The 19,521-nt window shown below is 60.3% G+C and overlaps 2 protein-coding genes and 1 long non-coding RNA gene across 5 annotated transcripts; 1 reads left to right on the top strand and 2 right to left on the bottom strand.

Annotated features, from left to right (window-relative positions):
• Nucleotides 1-282: 282 nt before the first annotated feature.
• On the bottom strand, nucleotides 283-3,764 carry IFI30 (IFI30 lysosomal thiol reductase). Its single transcript, XM_032867673.1, has 7 exons — nucleotides 3,523-3,764; nucleotides 2,353-2,535; nucleotides 2,191-2,265; nucleotides 1,861-1,953; nucleotides 893-1,045; nucleotides 665-718; nucleotides 283-573 (listed from the first exon to the last, which is right to left on the bottom strand). The coding sequence occupies exons 1-7, from the start codon at nucleotides 3,649-3,651 to the stop codon at nucleotides 511-513; spliced, it is 750 nt and encodes a 249-aa protein (XP_032723564.1). The 5' UTR covers nucleotides 3,652-3,764; the 3' UTR covers nucleotides 283-510.
• A 23-nt stretch (nucleotides 3,765-3,787) lies between these two features.
• Nucleotides 3,788-14,201, top strand: LOC116873720. Of its 3 annotated transcripts, none has more exons than XR_004383883.1 (3): nucleotides 3,788-3,845; nucleotides 13,127-13,237; nucleotides 13,687-14,201. It is a non-coding gene; the product is annotated as an uncharacterized LOC116873720 (long non-coding RNA). The 3 variants fall into 3 exon arrangements; XR_004383884.1 differs by lacking the exon at nucleotides 3,788-3,845 and adding an exon at nucleotides 5,147-5,185; XR_004383882.1 differs by lacking the exon at nucleotides 3,788-3,845 and adding an exon at nucleotides 12,482-12,574.
• Nucleotides 7,137-18,814, bottom strand: PIK3R2 (phosphoinositide-3-kinase regulatory subunit 2). The gene is made up of 16 exons (XM_032867672.1): nucleotides 18,683-18,814; nucleotides 16,095-16,838; nucleotides 13,282-13,374; nucleotides 12,855-12,905; nucleotides 12,640-12,771; nucleotides 12,340-12,550; nucleotides 11,766-11,851; nucleotides 11,511-11,619; nucleotides 11,324-11,422; nucleotides 10,988-11,168; nucleotides 10,782-10,907; nucleotides 9,665-9,807; nucleotides 9,060-9,236; nucleotides 8,162-8,233; nucleotides 7,820-7,990; nucleotides 7,137-7,532 (listed from the first exon to the last, which is right to left on the bottom strand). The coding sequence occupies exons 2-16, from the start codon at nucleotides 16,414-16,416 to the stop codon at nucleotides 7,325-7,327; spliced, it is 2,181 nt and encodes a 726-aa protein (XP_032723563.1). The 5' UTR covers nucleotides 16,417-16,838; nucleotides 18,683-18,814; the 3' UTR covers nucleotides 7,137-7,324.
• Nucleotides 18,815-19,521: the final 707 nt, after the last annotated feature.

The following is a 19,521-nucleotide window of genomic DNA, read 5'->3' as shown; positions in this document are numbered from 1 at the left end:
CCGCAAAAAGGAGTAGTTAGGGTTGTTTGTTGAATTACTGAGTATGTCTTCTGCCTCATGAGCTCCTAGTCACCCTTCAAAACCCCAACCCCTGTGCTCCTATTCCCTAAGCAGAGCCTTCACTCCCTCTCTGGGCTCCTCCAGGCCTGGTGCCTCCCTCTGGCCCATATCTGCTCCCCGTGGGATGAGGAGTGTCTGTCGGGCTCTGCCTCCCCGAGAAAGGGGCCTTCTCAGGAGGGTCCCAGCAGCGTGTCATGGTCCAGAGGGAATTTAACTTATCAAATGAATCACAAAATCCAGAAGTGTTTATTAAACTCGTTTCAATGTAGCACCATTCTCAGTGGGGCAAGATGTTTGATCCTGGGGCAGGAGTCTGAGTCTGGGCTTTCATGGAATGTGTAGAAGTTATCTGGATGGTAGGCAGGGGCTGCTGAGAGTCAGGGACCAGACAGGCAGGGACAGATGCGCTCCTGTTCTTCCTCCAGCAGGTCCCTCCCGGGGCACCAGCTGTCACTTGAAGCAGACTTCCCTCTGGGAGCTGGCCACAGGTTGGCAGATGTCTGGCTTCTCACCCTGGAGGAGAGGGCCATGAGCTGGGCGTCCTGAAAGCAGCCGCTGCCCACCCCTGCCCCCAGTGGATCCCCCCGCTCCCCTTCCGGCTTGCCTGGTACAGGTGGCACACGAGGCTTAGGAGCTGACTTGGATTTTTCAGGGGTTTCTGCAGAAAGCAAGACAGGAAGTCACACAGTCTCCTTTGCCTTCCACCCTTGGCCAACCCATGCCCGGCCCAGAAGGGTGGCAAATGGCCCCATGGCTGGCCTCCTGCCAGGGGGCACACCCGTCATGCTGGTGCTGGCCCGGTGGCCAGAGCGAGGGCTGTAAGAACTCTTACCCCATTGACGACGACCCAGGGCACATACTCGTGGGGCGGCTGCAGGGCATCGGTAAGCTGGGCATTGACATGCAAAAGCTGCATGCCCCGGTCCCCCATTGCGCACTCCATGATGGTGTCCGGGGACACCTCTGGGGCATAGATCTGCAGGCACTGAGGGCAGACAAGGGTGCCTGGTGAGCGGGAGCATTGCCTCAGCTTCCTAGGCGTTGTCTCCCTAGTATTCCCTCCTCCAGCCCCCCCCGCCCCCCCCACCCTCCCCCGCTGCTGGGGCCAAGCTTGTACCTCCTGGGCAATAGGAGACAGTTGGGTCCACAGCACACACAGCACAGGCTTAACACTTACTTGAGTGAACGCCCCCAAGGCAGGGGCTCAGGCTGCTCTTGCTTTTAGAAGACCAGACTCAGAAGACCGCAGCCCCTGACCCCTTACAGGGGTCTCATTTTCCTCAGAGCTTCCATCTGTGCTATTCCCTCCACCAGGAACACCCTTCCACTTCCTTCCCCCAGAATCTTTCCAGTGTTCCCTCCTCCTCTGCCCACCTCTGGCCCCGCTATGACTCTGCAGGGCTGCTGGGGGTGTCCCAGGGTGAGCCTTTTGGGTGGTCCAGATGTTTGACGAATGAATAAGCTATTGGTGTCAATGAGTCACTCCACTGGGAGTTGTTTTTCATAACCCTCCAGAGAAGCAGGCGGGCCTGTCCTGCCATCCCCATACCCCAGGTGAGGATCATCATCTACGTCCCTGCATGTTTCTGTTCATCCTCCAGGAAGCCCTCCTTGATCTACTCATGCTTCCCAAAGATCTTTGTTCCCTTGCTTCAGAGATCGGAGGCTTCCAGAGGGAAGGCCATTTTCCTGGGGCTACAAAGAGAGTGGCGGTCAGGCCAGAACCTGGATCTGGGTCTGTCTGGGGACAGGGAAGATCAGGGTCTCCCAACCCAGGGCCAAGTGAGGGGCGCTGCTCACCGGTTTCAGATTCTTCTCCATGTCATCCATTTCCTCCATGCAGACAATGGTCAGGAAGGCTGTGTCCTTCTCCAGCTGGTCCCACAGGCAGGCCTGTGGGGTAGCGGGTGCACAGTCAAGGGCAGAAAGTGGGCCCAGGGCAGCCCTAGACTGCTCTGGGAGTGATCACGGGTATTCCCTAACGAAGCGGCGAATGAAGTGGTGATTGAAGACACAGAGGATAGGGCTGCTTCCAGTCCCTTCTGAGCCTGGCTTTAGCCTTTCTCAACAATGGGCAGGCCCCCCAGCCTCCGTGCCCCCCACCGCTCAGGTTCCTGGGGGGCCACTCACCTCCACCTTGTTGAGCTTGCATTCCTGCTCCCCATGCTGGCAGGTGAACTCCCACCGGCCGCTGACATTCTGTTCCTGTAAGGCAGCTAGGTGAGTGCTGGCCAGCCCATCAGGTGCCCCCCTCCCTGGCCTAGTGCCTCAGTTTCCCCAGTGCCAACATACCTGGGCATTTCCATAGGGCACCAGTGTGACATTGAGGATCTCCAGCACCATCAGCCAGGTCGGGAAAAGTTCTCGGACCAGGAAGGCCCGGCAGCCGGGGCACAGCGCCTCGTAGTAGAGGCTTACGTTGACAGGAGGTGCTTGTGACTTCCTGAGGGGCACCGGCAGGCACAGGCCCCCAGCCTATGCAGGAGGAAGGGGTGTGAAGGGAGTTTAGCCCTGCTTGGTTCTCTGGCAGCTACAAACAGTAGGTAGTCTATCTTGCACTCTTTCCAGACAAGGCCAGGTGGAATCCTGACTCTAAGATTTTATCGCATCCCTCAATCTTCCTTGATCTCAGTTTTTCTGCAAAACGGATGTGACAAAGACTTGGAAGCAGTAGGCACTTAATTTATGAACAGCTCTTGCTTTCTTTAAGTTGAGGTGAAACCCCTCGCCCCCCAGGTAAATGTATGCAGTAAGGACTCAACACATGCACATTTCTGGTCACTGCTCTCCATCCTGCCTTCCCAAGGTGCATACCACTGGAAACCAATGCATGCTCATTTGTTGCCACTTCATCCCCAGAGCCTTGGCCCTGACCTGAGCAAGGCCCTACACTTGCGCTGAGCCCTTATTTATTCTTCCTCTCAAGGGGCCCAGGTGAACCCCTCCCGAGCCCTGCTGCTGAGGCGGCGCGTAATATGTGCTGACTTCCGGTTGCAGCTGCCGGGCAGCAGGCAGCCAGTGTCTATGCAGCCGTGAGCAAGTGGCTCAGCCTTCGGGGCATCTGTTTGCATCCCCCCCCACCCCCCGCACCAGAAACACGTGAGCTCTTCCCTGGCCGAAAGGCACCCAGTAAGCAGCACCTAGAGGGGCTGTGCCACGGCTCGACTTCTCTGGGCTTCCCCTGGACTCCGAAAGGAGACTCCATTCCCGCCCCAGACGTACACAGCAGAAGCTCAATGCACCCCCGCGTGGGGCGGGCGGGGATGGGGTAGAGGACAGCTGAGAGTGTCAGACGCGAGATGGGGAAGTGAAACGACTCGGCGCGAGGCCACAGTGCTGGGGGGTTTTCAGTCCCGAGCGGAGCAGCGTCCCCCTCTCCGAACCGGTCTTTCGCGGCAAAACCCGGGGAGAGGGGAGGAAGCGCCCGTCCCGCTGGCCTTCCCACCGCGTTGCCGTCCCTACCTTGCAGGCGGCCGCCCCCTCGGGGAGTGTCCCCAGCGGAGACGCCCGCGCCGCCGCGGGGATCTCCGGCGGCAGTAGCAGCAGCAAGAACAGGGGCGGCAGGACCGGCAGGAGTGGCGACGAGGCCATCACAGCGGGGCCAGGGTGCGGAGGCGAGAGCAGCGCCCCGGGAAGGAGCCGCCTTTAACCCGGCGGTGGCCCAGCCCCCGGGCCGGACCCGCCTCCCGGTGCCCACGCCCCTGGGGGCTGGGGCGGGCTATCTCGGTGTCTACTGGCAGGTCTGGGTCCTCTTCCAACCTGGCCCCCATCCGCACTCCCGCCAGGTGCGGGGCCCGCAGTCACCCGGCCGTGGGGCCGCCCTCCTCCCCCTACCCCGCCCGCCCCCTCCAGGCCGTCAGGGCCGCCAGGTCATGTGAGCCTGGGGCAAGAGCAGAGATTAGGTGGCGGCTTCAGAGACAGGGAGACACAGGCAGGCAGACTGAGACGGGTCTCCACGCGCGCACGCCCCGCGGATCGATCTGGGAGCGGCCGGGGTGATCCAAGTCCTCGGTTCCTAGCCTGGGAACCTCGCCTCCCTACCCCGCCCCCTTACGGCGCTGATCCCCTGCTCGATAGTGGGCAGGAACTGCGGCGACCCGGCCCTCACCCACTCCCTCCCCCTTAACCCAACGGAGCTGCCCCGGGCGCCCGGTCCTCCTCTCAGGGTCCTCCGCCTCGACGCTCCAGTCCCACCGAGCGTGATCGCGTGGGGCTGACTCAGGCGTCGTCATTGCTAGACCAGAAAGCAGAAGCCAGCGCGGGGAGGGCGCCTCACTTCTTGGTCCTCCCAGCCCTGTCTGGGGTGGGGGTGGGGGGTAAAAGGAAAGCCGGGCTGCTGCTTTCCAGCATCCAGAGCTCGAGGTGATCGTTGGCGTGGGGTGGGGTGGGGGGCATGCAGGCCCGCAGGGAACTCCCACGGGAGAGGTAAGCCCAGGTTGGGACGAAGCCTATACTGTGCATGTCGGGTAGACTGGGGGAGGGGCTTGGTGATGTGGGACTCAGACCTCCTGGAGTCACCAGGTTTGCCTCGGGATTGCACCAGGCACCTCAAGCGCTGGACCCTCAGCTTCCCCTTCTGTCCGTGGGCACAAGAGTGAAGCTTGGGGAGTGCAGCTACAGGGATGGCTGGGAGGCAGAAGTAGAGTTGCCCCAGGCTGGGGTGGGGGTGGGGGAAGCCAGTGGAGAGGTGTTGACAGCTGAGGGGAAGGCAGGCAGAGAAGGGCCTAGGCGTGGAGGCTGGGGTGGTGAGGGAATAATCCAGATGTTCAGAATTTGCAGGGCCTCAAATGCCAGGCATTACCCGGCACCTGATCCCACGGGAGGAAACACCCACGCCTGGCCCAGATTACAGGCAAGTCCCCAGCTCCTGTCTTCATCCGGTTTGGGGGAAGCCCCAGCCTGCTGTCTAGAGGAGCAGCCCCAGACTGGGGTTTCTAAGTCCCCAGGGCTGGAGGGTCCTGCCCTCCTTTGCAAACCCCAGGTTCTCTGTGATGCGTCTAAGACTAAGCAGCCCAACGGCAGTTAGCCCATGCTTGCCCCGTTGCTGGGCGAGACAGAAGCCGTCATCAGCGGCTAGTTTTCCCAGGGCTCACTAAGCATGGCCCTGATAGATGGCTTCACAAAGGTAACCTCACTCATTGGATTGTCCGATCCTCAATCCTTGAGCGACTTCCCCTTGGGGGGTGGGGGAAGCAGATATTGACCCTATTTGGTAAGAGGAGTTTGAGGATCAGAGGTGGGGGGTGACTTTCCCCAAGGTGACATGCCCAGGCTGGTGGTGGAGGACAGACACCTGTAGAGGCCATATGAGGCCATGTGGGCTGTTGTTATCTTCTGTCTCCAAGCTCCACCGACTGGGGTCATGGGATCTAGAAAGTGGTCTTTACCCTGTGCCGCCCTTGCAGTGGGTGAAGACCGCAGGGGAGATAGCATCCGGGCTGAGGGTCCTCATGGGGTAGCTCCTGACTTGGGCACACAGCAGGGACAGCACTTGGGAAGGCCTGCAGTCTCTGAGGCCAGGGGCGAGGGGGCCAGGTCCTGTCCTTCTGAGATCCCAGCAGAGGAGTAAAGATTAGAGGGCAGCTTTGTTCGTTCACCTCTGGCTGCTGTGGGCATGCTGGGCCCTGATAGGTGTCATATGGGGAGAGGAGGGGGCAGGTTTAGTCTTCTAAGAACGGAAGGGTCAAGACACAGGGACTCTAGGGAGGGGAGGGTAACGAATGTTCCAGGTCAAAGATGCCATGAGGCCCCAAGTCAATGTCCCCCTGGGACCTGGTGGCCTGCACATCAGGGACAGGTATGGGGAGGAGGTCAGAAGAGAGTCGGCAGGGAGGGGTGGCACTGAGGGCATTAAGGACATGGGGGGGCCTCTCTGGGTGCCGGGGGAGGGGTCGTGCTCTTGCCTCCACCCGACCCATGATGCAGCTGCATGTCAGAGGGGAGGGGACTTTCCAAAGGGCCTGGCTGGTGATATCTGAGTGCTGGGACTCCAGCCTGGGGGGCTGGGGCCAGGGTGGGGGGCAGCCCGGGTACTGGTGAAAGGCTGGTGTCTGATGTCTGGGGTGCCTTGAGCAGGCCGTACTGTAGAGCAGAGCTCAGGGTTTGAACCTCTTTGCTGTGTGACCTTGGTTGGGCAAGTCTCTCACCTTCTCTGGTCACAAGCAGCTAAACTGGGTGGTGCTCGGGGAGGGTCGTCAGCCTTCCTTGGCTCCCTGGAATTATAAACCCAGGGGCTAGATGTGTGTGTGACCCTGGGAACGCCGGGGTCCCCAGCACACCGTGGCCATAGAGAAGCCCCCCCACCACCACCAACAGAAGCATCCACATGTTCTGTGTTTTATATCCGTATCAGTATCAACGTACCATACAAAACCGGCCTGCCAGCCTAGCTGGGCAGGCGGGGGGGGGGGGGTCCACGGGCAGTGTAGAAAACCAGGGCTCTCGTCCCAAAAGAGGAGAGAAAAAAGGGCTTTACAGTCAAGAAGAAATAAAATCAGAACCCAGGTGATCGAGGAGAAGCCTTGACTCTGCACGGGGTAGAAGTGCCATGGGCAGCGGTGTGGCCAGGCCACTTCTACTTCTGGGAGGCCTGCTGCCGGGTGGGGCTGGCTCGTCCGTTTATTTTTAATTCTCTTCTTTTTTTGGGGGTACTTCTTGGCAGTGGCCCCTATGTGGGGACGACCAAGTGGTGGTTTCACTTCAGGGTTTGGAGGGGAAGTTGGGGTCTGTGGGGCGGGTCCCGCCCGGCCCAGAATGTCCCGGCCAAGGTGGTTCTTGGACTTGGCCAAGTAAAGTTCCTTCCTGCCGTGACTCCAGGTCTATGGCTTAAAAATTGGGGCACCCAGGCTGGGGCCGCACAGCCCAGGGGCCTCTGTAAACATGGCAGGTGCAGCCAGGTGGGTCTTTGGGGACCCTGGGGAGGGGGGGCCTCTGGTGGGCAGGGCACAGGGTTCAGGATGGCCAGAGGGCAGTGCTTACAGGAGAGGGGCATATGGGGCAGGGGAGGCAGGAGTCCCAACCCAGAGACATGGAGGGACAGAGAGAAGGACAGTTGGATGGGGAGGGAAAGAGACAGGGAGAGACTGAGAGAGAGGCTCAGAAAGAGAGAAATGGAGAGACAGAGACAGGAAGAGACTCACAAAAGAGAGAGGCAGACAGAAAACCCGAAAGACGGAGCCCTCGGTCGGGGGGGGCGGGGGTGGTTTACCTCCCCAGCCTCCAGGCCCTGGGGTGTATCCGCTCTGCGCTGTCCTGCGCCCAGCGCTCAGCGGGCAGGGGGCGGGGGCCCAGGGCCGGGGGCGCGCACCGGGTGGGCAAGCGTGACCGTGAGTGCGTCGTTGTGCTGCACGAGCGAGGCGTGCTGGTAGTGCAGCACCAGCTCCTTCAGCGACCCGTACAGGTTGTAGGGCTCCGCGAAGCCGAAGCCTGTGGCCGTGCGGTAGATGACGCAGTGCTTGGTGTCGCCGTCCACCCTGCAGGCACGCGCAGAGGGGCAGGCGGTCAGGGGGTGGGGGGCGCTCCCGCAGGGTTCCCCTGAGTTCCTGCAGTTTCTTTCCGGTGACCTCTGCCCACGACCCTAACCTGGCCCAGATGCCACCACCTCCTGCCCAAACGCGGCCCTAGCTTCCTCCCTTGTCCCCCAACAATCCCTTCTGCCTCTGGCAGCCATGGGGGTCATGACTCCTTCCCGGCAGATCTTCCCAGAGGTGCAGATCCCCCACCCCTCAGCTCACTCCCGGAGTCCCCACCAGGCACTCACACCACGGAGCAGGCGTAGCAGCCACGTTGGCTGCTCTCGCGGATGAGGAAGGTGCCATCCCGCTTGCCGCTCAGCATTTCCTCGGCTTGTGTCCGGTTGATCTTGCCCACATACCACGTGCGTTCCTCATGGTGGGGCAGGTCGTCCTCATCCTCCATCAGCGCATACTGGCTGTGGGGGAAGCAGGGAGAGGACCTGGTCACTCACCCCCAAGCCTCTGAGGCTTCCCTGCCGCCTGGACAGCGCTCATGGCGAACTCCTACTCATTCTGCAAAACCCCCTGAAAATGGCCCCTCCTCTGGGAAGCCTTCCCTGGACCCCCTCAGGTAGGGGTTCACTTACTCCTCAGTCTCATTTTTGATCCCCAACCACTCGTTGATTTTCTTCTGCCGGGCGCCTTTCTGAGTGAGCCACCTGGAGGAAGAGGAAAGGTGGGCTTGTTCCACACTGCTGGTAGGGGAACAGCAGCCATAGCACAGGCTGACTAGCCCCCAGTGGGCCAGGCTGGAGGCAAGGGGTACGGGGAACCCCCCGAGGGCCAGTTCTTGGTGCAATGACGCCAGTTGCCACAAGGGGTCAGCCTTGGCTTGGTCAAGGAAAGCTTGACTTAGTGTTCCGTGTCTGCTCACTCTTACTGAACCCCCAGAATGCACCATTCCAGCAAGGTCTTATCACCACCAGTCTCACCTGAGGGTTGCATGGCAGTGTGACTTCACACAGGGCAGCTGTCTGTTCTGTACCTCAGTTTCCCTCAGCTATTAAGGGGCAACTTTGCAAAGAACTTTGAGAAGACAGAGTGAGCTCACGTGCACAGGGCGCTCAGCACAGTGCCTGGTACACGGCTAGTACATGTGAGCACCTAAGGCAGGGAGGTTCCCAGCGGGCAGAGGCAGGAGTTGAGCCCAGACTGGGGCTGCTGCAGCCCCAGCATGTGCAAGGGCATCCAGTTAGCATTCACGGAGTCCGTCCTGTGGGAGGCTCCCAGTGACCCAGCCCCAGGGGAGCAGTGCTCCCATGTCACAGACACCTGGGAGGCTGAGACCCACCCACAGGGAGCCCTGCCGAGGGGGCCAGGAGGGACCTGATGGAGAGGGAGGGGGCTCCTGGACAGCTGAGGGGTCTCAGGGGCAAGGTGGGACCACTTGGTGGAGAAAACACGAGTGAGACAGCGGCAGAGATCACCTCACCAGATGTCCCCGAACCGAGGGGCCTGCCGGTGAGCACGGGGCCGGGCACTCACACGAGGTACTGGTCTCGGATCTTGCGCAGCTGCATGAGGTCTGGCTTGAGACTGTTCATGCGCTTGTCGATCTCCCGGTTGTCTGAGGCCTGTGCCCGCAGCTCCTGCTCCAGCTTTGTGCGGCTCTCGTGGATCTCGGCGATGCGAGACTTGAGCCGCTCTGAGTTCAGCAGGATCCTGGCAGAGGGGCAGCTCTGAGGCCTTAGAAGGCTCCTAGCCTCCAAGCCTTGGCACATGCCGATTTCCCTGATTGCTTGCTAGTGAACTCCTATTCATCCTTCAAAGCCCATTTTTATTTACTTTTTAAGATTTTATTTATTTATTTGATAGAGAGACATCACAAGTAGGCAGAGCAGCAGGCAGAGAGAAAGAGGGGGAAGCAGGCTCCTCGCCAAGCAGAGAGCCCGATGTGGGGCTCAATCCCAAGACCCTGAGATCATGACCCGAGCCAAAGGCAGAGGCTCAACCCACTGAGCCATCCAGGCATCCCCAAGTCCATTTTTAAATGACGCCCCTCCTCCTGGAACTCGGGCTGCCCAGTGTTTCCTTTCTTTCCCCACTTGCCTATGCCAGATCAGGTGGGGCAGGGCGGGGAGGCAACTCACCTCTGCATCTCCTTCTCATTGCCCTCACGTCGGAAGCGCTCCAGATATTCCTTGCTACACTTCTCTTGTGTCTGGCCCTGCTCTTCAAAGATCTTGATGGTCTCATTGAAGGCCTCGATAGCTGTGCGCTTCATCTGCAGCTCCTGCGGGAACAGGGGCGAATCTGTTTCTGCCGAGACTCCTGACAAGCCCCTCATGGGGGGGCGAAGGCAGATCCCACCTCTGATACGGAGACTTTGCTCAAGCTGTTCCCTCTATCAGGTGCCTCATTCCTCTAGCCCCTACTATACTCAACAAACTCCTATTCAGCCTTCAGAACCCCACTCCCCAAACTCACTCCTCCTTAGCACTGCTAAGAATTAAAGACAGATCTAGTTGCAACATACAGTTCACGGGGCCTCTCAGGGTGGACGCTCTGCGGAGTACTTTCTATACATCATCTTGTAGAACCTCCAACGCCTCCTACAAAGTCAGAACTATTCATGGGGAAACAGACTCAGGGGCCCTAAGTCACTTCCAAGATCCTGATGTTCATAACCAATCTTGGACAGGCGTCTTGTCCACTCAGAGCCTCAGTTGATCCATCACGTAAAACGGGGACAAGAAAATTTCTTGGGGATAACAGGGGAGACAGAAATATTCTCTGCCTGAGATGGGATGTCTGGTCTGAATAAGCTACATCCCAACTTTTGAAAGGTAATTTATTAAAAGTCCTCGTGTGACAAAACCGTCCTCCCTCTTCCCTTTTTTAAAAGACCCTGCCTTTTCCCATGACCTCCTGACTCTTTGTTTCTGTCAACTCTCATCAGGTTACTAGCTAGCACTTTGAATAACATCTAGGTTGAAGGGCCAGGAGAAATAGACCTGCGGCCCCAGTTTACAGTTCCAGATGGGGAAAGTGTGGCCCAGGGAGACTCAGAGGCTCAAGGAGACACTCCAAGGTCCTGACTTGGCTGTTCCCCAGGGCGTTGGCTGGTGCTTTCTGATCAGTTGTGTTTTTTTGAAAACGTTGATTTCTGTTTGTAGGGGAGTCCTGGGCACTACGTGGCTGCTCTGTGACCTGGAAGCAGATGTCTGTCCCCAGGGCCTCGCCACTGCCCCTCGGTGCCTGTGGTACCTGGGAGGTGCGGGTGTACTCCTCATAGAGCTGGTCATACTCGCGGCTCTTGTCCTGGTACTGCTGGTGGTAGACTTTGAGCTGGGCACCCACCGCCTCCACACTGTCCTCCTTGACAATCTGGTCCTGGGGAGAGCCGATGTGATCAGAGAAGCTGCTGAGGACACTTAGGCCCACGGCTGGAGCTGCCCTCCCTGGCCACAGACCTGCTGGTACTTGGACACGGGGTAGAGGAGCCGGGTGTCCAGCTTGGCATTGTACTGGGCCAGCGACTCATGGCGGTAGTGGGTGATGAGGTCCACAACAGAGCAGAAGGTGAGAGGCTCCGAGAAGCCGTAGTGCCCGTCGCGGTGGAAGACTTTGATCAGCTTGTTGTTCCCGCCTTTCCTGGGGGCAGGAAGGGGGGTCAGCAGCCAGGGGGACCCCCAGCCATCCTGATAACTATACATGTCCCGCTCCCCATGCCACCCCCAGTCCTCCTGACCTGGTAGCCTCCCTTGCAGCTCTCACACCCAGTCACCCCTGAAGGGACAGGCCCCCACCTGAGGGTCAGCGTGTACTCCCCTTGGATCTTGCTAGATGCATCTCGGACCAGAAAGGTGCCATCAGGCGTGTCCCGGAGTTTCTCGTTCACCTCCTCCCTGTGGCGACACCCAGGGTTGGGGGTGCCCGCCCAGAGACCCTGCCCTTCGGGCCCTGCCCGCCATGTGGCCCATCCCCAAACCCTACCTGGAGATGTCACCCCAGTACCACTCCGCGTCCTGCAGGGAGGGTGGGCTTCCCCCATTGGCCAGGCCTGCAAGGGCAGGCTTTGCCTTGGGGGGTTTAGGAGGCAGCGCTGAGGGACAGGAAAAAATGCACATTGAGTACCGACTGTATACTGTGGCCAGCTCCTACTGCAACAGACCTTGTGGGTATCGGCAAGGCCCTGAGTCAACATTGGAGGCTCCCAACAATAAGAGATAATGTGGGTACAGGGGTCACCTGGGGGCGCAACCTCCTGCTCCTCCAGATGTTCCTGAAGCAACTTCTCCACCAGCAGCGCCGGGAAGTCAGGGCTGGACTCAGTCCTGGGGGGAAGGGGAGTGCAGTGGGTAGGGCCTGTCGCGCACCTGGTCCTGCACCGTGTCTGCACGCCTGGGGCAGCTGGACGGGAAAGCAGGTGTAGGGAAGAAGGGCAGATGACAGGCAGGTGTGGGAGACCAACTCCTGTTTATGTATATGCAGCAAGCACTCATACGAACGCACAGGAGTCGAGCACTTGGGGTGGCGGGGAGCAGAAGCGATGGGACACGTACCACCCACGTGTCTTCCCTCTGGTCTGGGTCCCATCACTCTGTCTCAGGCCTGCTGGGGTCTTCCCGGGGCCCAGGTCCCAGCCTCGCTATCCTTTCTGGCCTGCTGTCACAACAGCTCTGGCCTCTTTCCCCCAGGGCCCTGTTCGCACTCCTTTAACTCGGTCTGGACTCCTGCCAGGCAGAGGCTCTCTGTCCTTCCTCCATTTAAAGCCCCACCCCTTGCTAATCGGGCCGAGGCCCCGCCCCCTCCGGCAGCTCACCCGTCGGGCGCGCCCCCTAGCGGCGGCGAGGGAGGGGGCGCGCGCAGCAGCAGCGGCCCGAAGGTGGCGCCCAGAGCTCGCACGGCGGGGCCAGGAGCCGGGGTGCGTCGGGCCACTCGGCCCAGGTGCTGGAGCAGGAACCGCAGCGTGAGCGCGCGGTGCAGTGGCAGCGTCGGGGGCTCCAGCGCCGGCCCCACTGGCCCCGCGGCCTCTGCGGACAGACGGCCGGAGCAGGGTGAGCCGGAGTCGGCTCCCGTCTGCCGCGGCCCCCTCCCCAACCCAGTTTCCCGCCAGGCTCACCCCGCAGGGCCTGGCGTGCCTCGGCCACGGCCTCGGGAGTCACGAGGGGCGCGGGTAGCGCTAGCAGGAAGCCCTTGACACCATCTGTCAGGGCTGCGGAGTCCCACTGCTCCACGTCGCTCAGGGACCAGTCTGCAGGTGCAGGGGGAGCATGTCGGCCGTGATGTCCGGGCCAGCTGTCCCCACCACCCCTGCCCATGGAAACTTCCCCTCACCTGTGCGCGGGGCAGGCAGCTCAGGCCTGTAGAGGGATTCACTGTCTAAACCTGGGGAGAAAGGGGAAAGGGTGGATCAGCTCTACCCCAGGTGGCAAGCCCAGCTTGGGGATGGTTCCTGGACCCCTTGTGGGGCCTGGGATGGCTATTCAACTTCCCAGGGATAATTGTCGGCGGGGGTGGGGGGTGGCAGGGGGGAGGGGAGAAAGATGGTGCCAGAGGGCACAGTACATGCAATGGAGGGTCTGGTGACATTCCCATCCACACCCTAGGAGTCACTACTGCCCCGACTCAACATGGAGACCCAGAGCATCCAAACTAAGCTTCTTTCCATGCAGAGTGTCTGGCAGCCCCCTGAAGGAATGAGTTGCCCATCACCAGAGGTAAGCAAGCAGCATACAGGGGTTGTAAGGGGGCTGAGGCTCACCTGTCCGCTCAATGGCCTCCACCAGCTTCACCAGGATCGGGGGAGCCACATCAGGTGGGGAGAACTGCTCTGGCAGGTCGGGGAGAGTGAGGCCTGGCAGAAGGGGACAGCATGTTGGTGGGGCCCCTGGAAGGACCCTAGCCCCTTTGCCTGGTGGACCTCAGCTTGGGCAACTCCAGGTAGGGTCTGGTCTAAGCAAGTGCCTGACATCTGTACCACCATCTTAGGGAAGCCAAAACCTGGCTGGAGGGGCTGGGAGGGCTGAGTTGGTGGTCAGCAATTTTCTGGGTTAAAATATCAGTTTATACAACTTCAGAGACTAGGTATAGTGGGTTGATTAGTGTCCCTCAAAATGATATGTCCACATCTTAATCTGATTCCTGTGACTATGACCTTACTATGCAGATATAATGAAAGTAAGAATTCTGAGACAAGATCTTAGATTTTGGGCTCTCAATCCAATGACTGGTATCTTTATAAGAAGAGAAGGCCACATGAGGACAGAGGCAGAGACTGGGGTGATGCGGCCGCAAGCCAAGGGACGCCTGGAGGTACTGGAAGCCCGAGGAGGCAAAGAACCATCCACTCTGAGAACCTCCAGAGGGAGCAGGGCCCCGCCGACACCTGGATCTTGGGCTTCCGGCCTCCAGAATATCAAGGAAGCAAACTGTTGCTTGAAGCCATCGAGCTTGTGGGCGTTCAGGAGAGCAGGTTAAGGGGCCTGCCAGGGCTCTGCTGTGCAACCTGGGGCCCAGCACTCGCCCTCTCTGTGCCTCAATCTCCTCAAGTAAGAAACTTGCTCACGGTGTCCTCTCTCCCTCCTCAGTGTGAACAACAGAGTGGTTGAAAAGAATAAAAGGACGAAATCCCTCTGGGTCAGAACACCTCATTCCGAGGACCTTCCTTCATTCTCTAAGTCATCTTGTCTTAAAAAAAAAAAATAATAATAAAGTATTTCCCCCATTTTAACGATGCTGAAAGCCCTCTCAGCAGGTGCCAGGGGCCTCCATGGCCTTGTGTTTCTCGCTCCAACGGGCCCTTTGTGTGCAGGCGCGCTCTGCCTGCCCGGCCACCGTCTAATGCGGCTTGGCCCTCGGCAGGGACGCCCTGGCATAGAGCAGGGGCAAGCCCAGGCCTGCGGGGCGTCCCTGAGTGATGGGCCAGGTGGTGCCTCAAGCTGGAGAAAGGCCCAGCTAAGTCCAAAAGACTGAAGGAGGAAAAAAAAAAAAAAGGAGAGCGAGAACAAGGGGAGAGGAGGTGGGTGATGGGGGGGAAGGCACAGTTCTAAAATCTGCCTGTGATGAGTTTGCAAAACAGGGAGGGAACACTCGTCAGAACATGTGTCACGCCCATTTTATGGATGGGGACTGAGGCTGAGAGAGGGAGCAACCTCCCTCTGGGGGCCCAGGTGACACCGTTCTGCACTTAGCTCCTGGTGTGGGGTTGAGTGGAGGAAACGCAGGCGGCCACAGCATGTTGCTAGGTGGTCCTAGGACCCTGGAGGGGCCGGGCCTGAGCGTGCAAAGGACCAAGGCTTCTAGTTGCCAGATAAGGAAACTGAGGCCTGGGGAGGGCTGGCCCCAGCGGCTGTCACACAGCCCTGGAGGATTTGGAGGGTGGGGCCAGGCAGCCACCCGGAGTGGGCATGTGTGTGGAGGCTGGACGGAGGCCAGGCAGAGGAGGGAGGCGGCTGTTACCAGGGGGAGAGGCAGATTTTGGCTGGGAGCCCGGATGGGGCCGCCTCCTGCTCCTCCAGGCTGAGGCGGGACATAGGCCCCGGCCCTGGAGGCACCAGATGCTGCAAACCGTCGCCTCCATGCCTCCCATCCGGCCCCACGCTGTGGGGCTCTGGCATGACCCTCTTGGGGCACCAGGGTCCCTCTGGCACAAAACCAGGCAGGCCAAAGGTCAGGGCCATGGTGCTTCCCAGGGCCTTGGCCTTCACCGGGGGATGGACCCCGAATGCGTGGTTTGACCCCTTTGCACCTTGGTCTCCCCATCTGTACATGGGGCCTCCCTGGGTTGTTATGAAGGTTGGCGCAGACTACCAGGCACTGGAAACTTGGCCTCCTCCCCACAAGCTGAGCCTCAGTTTCCCTGGCTGGAACCCATGCACTCTGCCCAGCACACAGCAACTTTAGCATACCCTGAGTGCCCTCAATTCTTCCCTCCTAGCACGTCCCTTGGAAGTGTAGATGGCCAAGGACCTTCGGGGAGGGATATGGGGTCCTCACGCTGCATGGCCTCGAGGGATCAGTCCATCCTTTTTGGCCTTGTGGCTCCCTTCATTTTGGAAACCAGGTAACAAAGGGGGTTTCTCAAGGGACCCTATCTGCAAACTGAGGGATGAAGCTAAGTTGAACCTCTGAATCCTACTGAATGTTCCCCACTGTCATCAAAATCAATCCCACAGAGTCCCTGAGGCACAGCCCCTGCTGCCCTTCCCTTCCCACTCCACTGGCTGTTCCCCGAACCTGCCATTACATTCATACCTCATAGCCTGGAGCCCTTCACCCTCAGCTCTCCCCATGGGAGTCTCCTTCCTCACAGCATTTTTCATCACCTAATCACGTCCTTGTCACTTCTTGAACAGGGAGCCCCGCAAGAGCGGGGTCAGGCCTATGCCCCCCACTGTGTTCCCAGTGCCATGAATTGAGCCCAGCCCTGACAGCAGCACAGTCAACACTTGTCAACTGACCAAATGAGCTTATTCCTCCTCCCCTGGAAGACATGCCATTGCCTCACTAGAAAGAAGAGGAAACTGAGGGTCTGAGGGGACCCCGTACCTGCCAGGGCCCCTGCCTGCTGCTCACCTGGCTCAGGGGGCCCATCCCGGGGCCTGGCGGGCAGTGGGCGGGGGCCACGTGGACGAGGGCCAGGCCGGGCCAGGGCTACAGGACCCAGGAACTCGACGTAGGTGCCGGGGAAGTCACCTCGTTGCCGCGTGCGCTCATTGAGGCCAGGCATCCAACCCACGCTCTGTGGGCAGCGCTCATTGCCCTCAGCCACGCCCAGCACCTGCAGGGCCGCCCGGCTCACCACCAGCACGTCGCCCGGCAGCAGCTCCAGGTCCTCCGGCCGCTCCCGGCGGAACGGGTACAGTGCACGGTACTGGAAGCCCTCGGCACCGGCCATGGCTGGGCTGGGTGGGGTCTGGACGGTCAAGCTGCTGCTCGAGGCCCCAGTGGCCCCATCAGCTGGGCCGAGGGCTGGGAGGGTCCGCTGAGTCAGCCTAGGGCACTGAGACCACTATTTCTACTGAGAAGTTACAGGTGACCGTGGGGGTCACTCATGCCTTGCTTCCCACCATTATTCCATGACCCTGACATGGGTCACTCATTGCTCGGTCCACCATTCGTCAGCTGGTGGGAGGGGGTCGGCAGCGTGGTCTCAGCTCACTCAGCCGCTGCGTCCCCCCTCAATCCGTAGGGCAATGCCAGGCTGCTCACTCCCTCACATGGGGGGCCATCGGCGCCCGAGGCTGGCGGCTCTTCCGGCTGCGCCAGACGAGGGGGCCGAGGGCACAGGCTGTCACCATGCTTGGCCAGGACGCCGACCTAGGGGGGAGATGGGCAGGGTGGCATCAGTCAGGATGGGCTCCTCCCACCCCCGCCCCAGAGATGGGCCCCAGAGATGGGCCCCAATACGGGGTCGCAATCCCCTGACTCACTAGGTAACCTTGGGGCAGTCCCAGCCCCTCTCTAGGCTTGTTTCCCCAGCTGTAAAATGGGTGTAACAACAGCCCTGCCTTGGGGGTCCCTGTGAGCAGAGCTTCAAGGAATCTGCCCCAGGCATAATGCATGCTCAGTAAACCAGCTCTTCCTTGCCCCTTTATTACAGATGGAGAAACTGAGGCTCAGAGCTGGAGGTCTTTGTTCGATCACTCAGTGCACCAGGAAGCTAGGACTCAAAGACCGGGATCCACCCAACCTCAAGGCCCAGAATGGATTGCAGGAGGCAGGAGGCAGCAGCCACATGGCCAGGTGGTTATACCCACAGTGGGTGGAGTGTGATGGGGAATTCTCAGGGTACTGTGGGAGCCTGAGGAGGGGCTGGGCCACTTAAGCACAGGAGAAGGCAGTAAGGAAGCAAAGAGGTAGGAAAGCCGGTCCAGGCAGAGGCCCCAGCATAGTCAAAGGACTAAGAAGTGAGTCCAAGGTCTCTGCAGGGGAGAAATGAAGAGGGGGGGCCATGTCCTGGCTTGGCTAAATGAGGGGCCTAGAGGAGGATCTCAAAACATAAGGAGGGGGGTCATGGGAGATCAAGGGGATCTTGGCCCCAAGGGAGACATGGAGCCAGGAGAGCGTGAATGGGAGGAGGGCATCACAGCTGCCAAGGGGGGAGGCTGCTGGATGCAGGGCGATGCTCAAGCCCCAGGAGTCCCAACTTTTGGGGAAACAGCCCACCACAGATAGCATTCCCAGTCTCAGTCCAGCAAATTCAGTTCTCCAGAGAGTGGGTAGTGGGGGAAGGCATGCTTTTTTAGAGGGTAGGTCTTCACAGAGGCAAGGAGACAGCACCGGCCAGAGGAAATAGTCCCTGCAAAGGCTTGACAGCAGGAAGTTGCTTGCCAAGAGTTCAGGTTGGCTTTTATAAAGCCACCAAGTGTGGACCACGCTGGCGCTCGAGTACCAGACAGCGGGTGGGGGCTTTATATCCCCCGACCTCGAGAGCCTCGGAAGGTGTCAGAGCAGGGAGCAGAGGCTCCACATTCCGGGGTGCCCAAACTTACCTGCTTCCTGGTCTCCCCCCACCCCCGCCCCGTCCTCCAAGTGGGGAAACTGAGGCCCAGCGAGGGGACATCCAGGAAAGCGCCTGGATCCGCTTGCCTGCCCGCCTCCGCGCTCCAGCATGCACAGGTTTGCACACGCCCCGGTGTGTGCGCCCGGGAACCAGCGCTCCCCGAATCCAAGAGGCGGGGTGGAGGGGCTAGGCCTGGCCAGGGGCTTGGTGGCTGGACGCAGGGCCCGCGCGCGCTCATGCGTGTTCATATGCGCACGCGGGCCTCCGTGGACCCAGCAGCCTAGCCCGGGCAACGCAAGCGGAGTCGATCCCCGACCCTCCTGCATCCCACTATGTCCCACACAATGCCTGGGTGCCCCTCATTACTGCTCGACGCCCCACTCCAGGCAGGGCCTCCTTCCATTCGGGGCCGCAGCCCCAGCCCCTTATCTCGGCCTGCGAGCATTCCGTTCCCCTCCCACAGTCCCAGGCAGGCAACACCGCTGCCAGGTCGAGCCCGAGGCCTCCCTCCCGTCCCCTGAGGCCCCCAGTTCCCGCGGGGCGGGATGCAGCTCGGCGCTTGCGTTCTGACTTCCACCTCGGCCCCACATTCTGCTTAGGAGCCCCGCATCTGAGCGCACGCCAGCCCAGCCTGCCACGCCGGCCGGCCTGGACTTACCTGGTCGCGGCCGCCACCGCCGCCGAGGCCGCCGTCACACCGAGTAGAGGCCGACCCGTGGCTCCACCGCGGCCGCCGTCGCCGCAGCCCTGGGATCCCCGCCTCCGCCACCGCCGCCGCGGTTCCGAAAAGCCGGGCCCGCCCCCGGCGGAAATGGCCGAGCGCATTCGGGCCAGGCGGGCGAAGCGCGGCGGAGGCGGACCCTCGGGACGTCCGAGTATTTCCGGAAAGAGCCGAACATACTCCCGCGGGACTGTCGGATAGAGGCTGCCACGAGATCGCCGATCATTTCCGGAAACAGCCGAGTGGAATCGGGTCAGCTAAGCCTTTCCCTGGTTCGGCTCGGCTTTGAGATGACGGAGCAATTCCGGAAATCGCCGAGCGCCTTCCAACGGAATTGATGGAACAGAGGCTGAGCCTCCCGACTGCGGAGAGTTTTGAAAAGAACCGAGTGTGCTCGGACCCAGATAGAGGCCCTGGAAGTTTAGATCCACAGGCTGACCACTAACTTCCGGAACTTGCCAAGAATGGATAACTCCAGAGGGCGACTGAGGTGGCCCGGAGCTCAGGGAAGGGACGTCGGGTGGAAGAGGAGCTCACCACAGAAAGCTGAGCTTTTCAGGAAGGCGGAACAGGCCGGCGTTGAAAGCGTTTCCATGGCAGCCTAGAGCTTGTGGGAACAGCTTAACGAACGCAGCCGTGCGAGCGCGAGAACACGCCCAAGAGCCTAGATGTGGATGAGTGTTTCCGGAGATAGCCGAAGACACTCGGGGACGGGGGCGTGGCCAAAGGTTTCTGGTACTACCCAGAGCTCAGGAAGTAACCCAAAACACTAGAGC

This window comes from Lontra canadensis, unplaced genomic scaffold (assembly GCF_010015895.1).
Source record: "Lontra canadensis isolate GAN:19392208 unplaced genomic scaffold, GSC_riverotter_1.0 scaffold35, whole genome shotgun sequence".
NCBI lineage: Eukaryota > Metazoa > Chordata > Mammalia > Carnivora > Mustelidae > Lontra > Lontra canadensis.
Note: the sequence above shows the minus strand (reverse complement) of the source record. Positions and strands in the feature narration are given on the sequence as shown.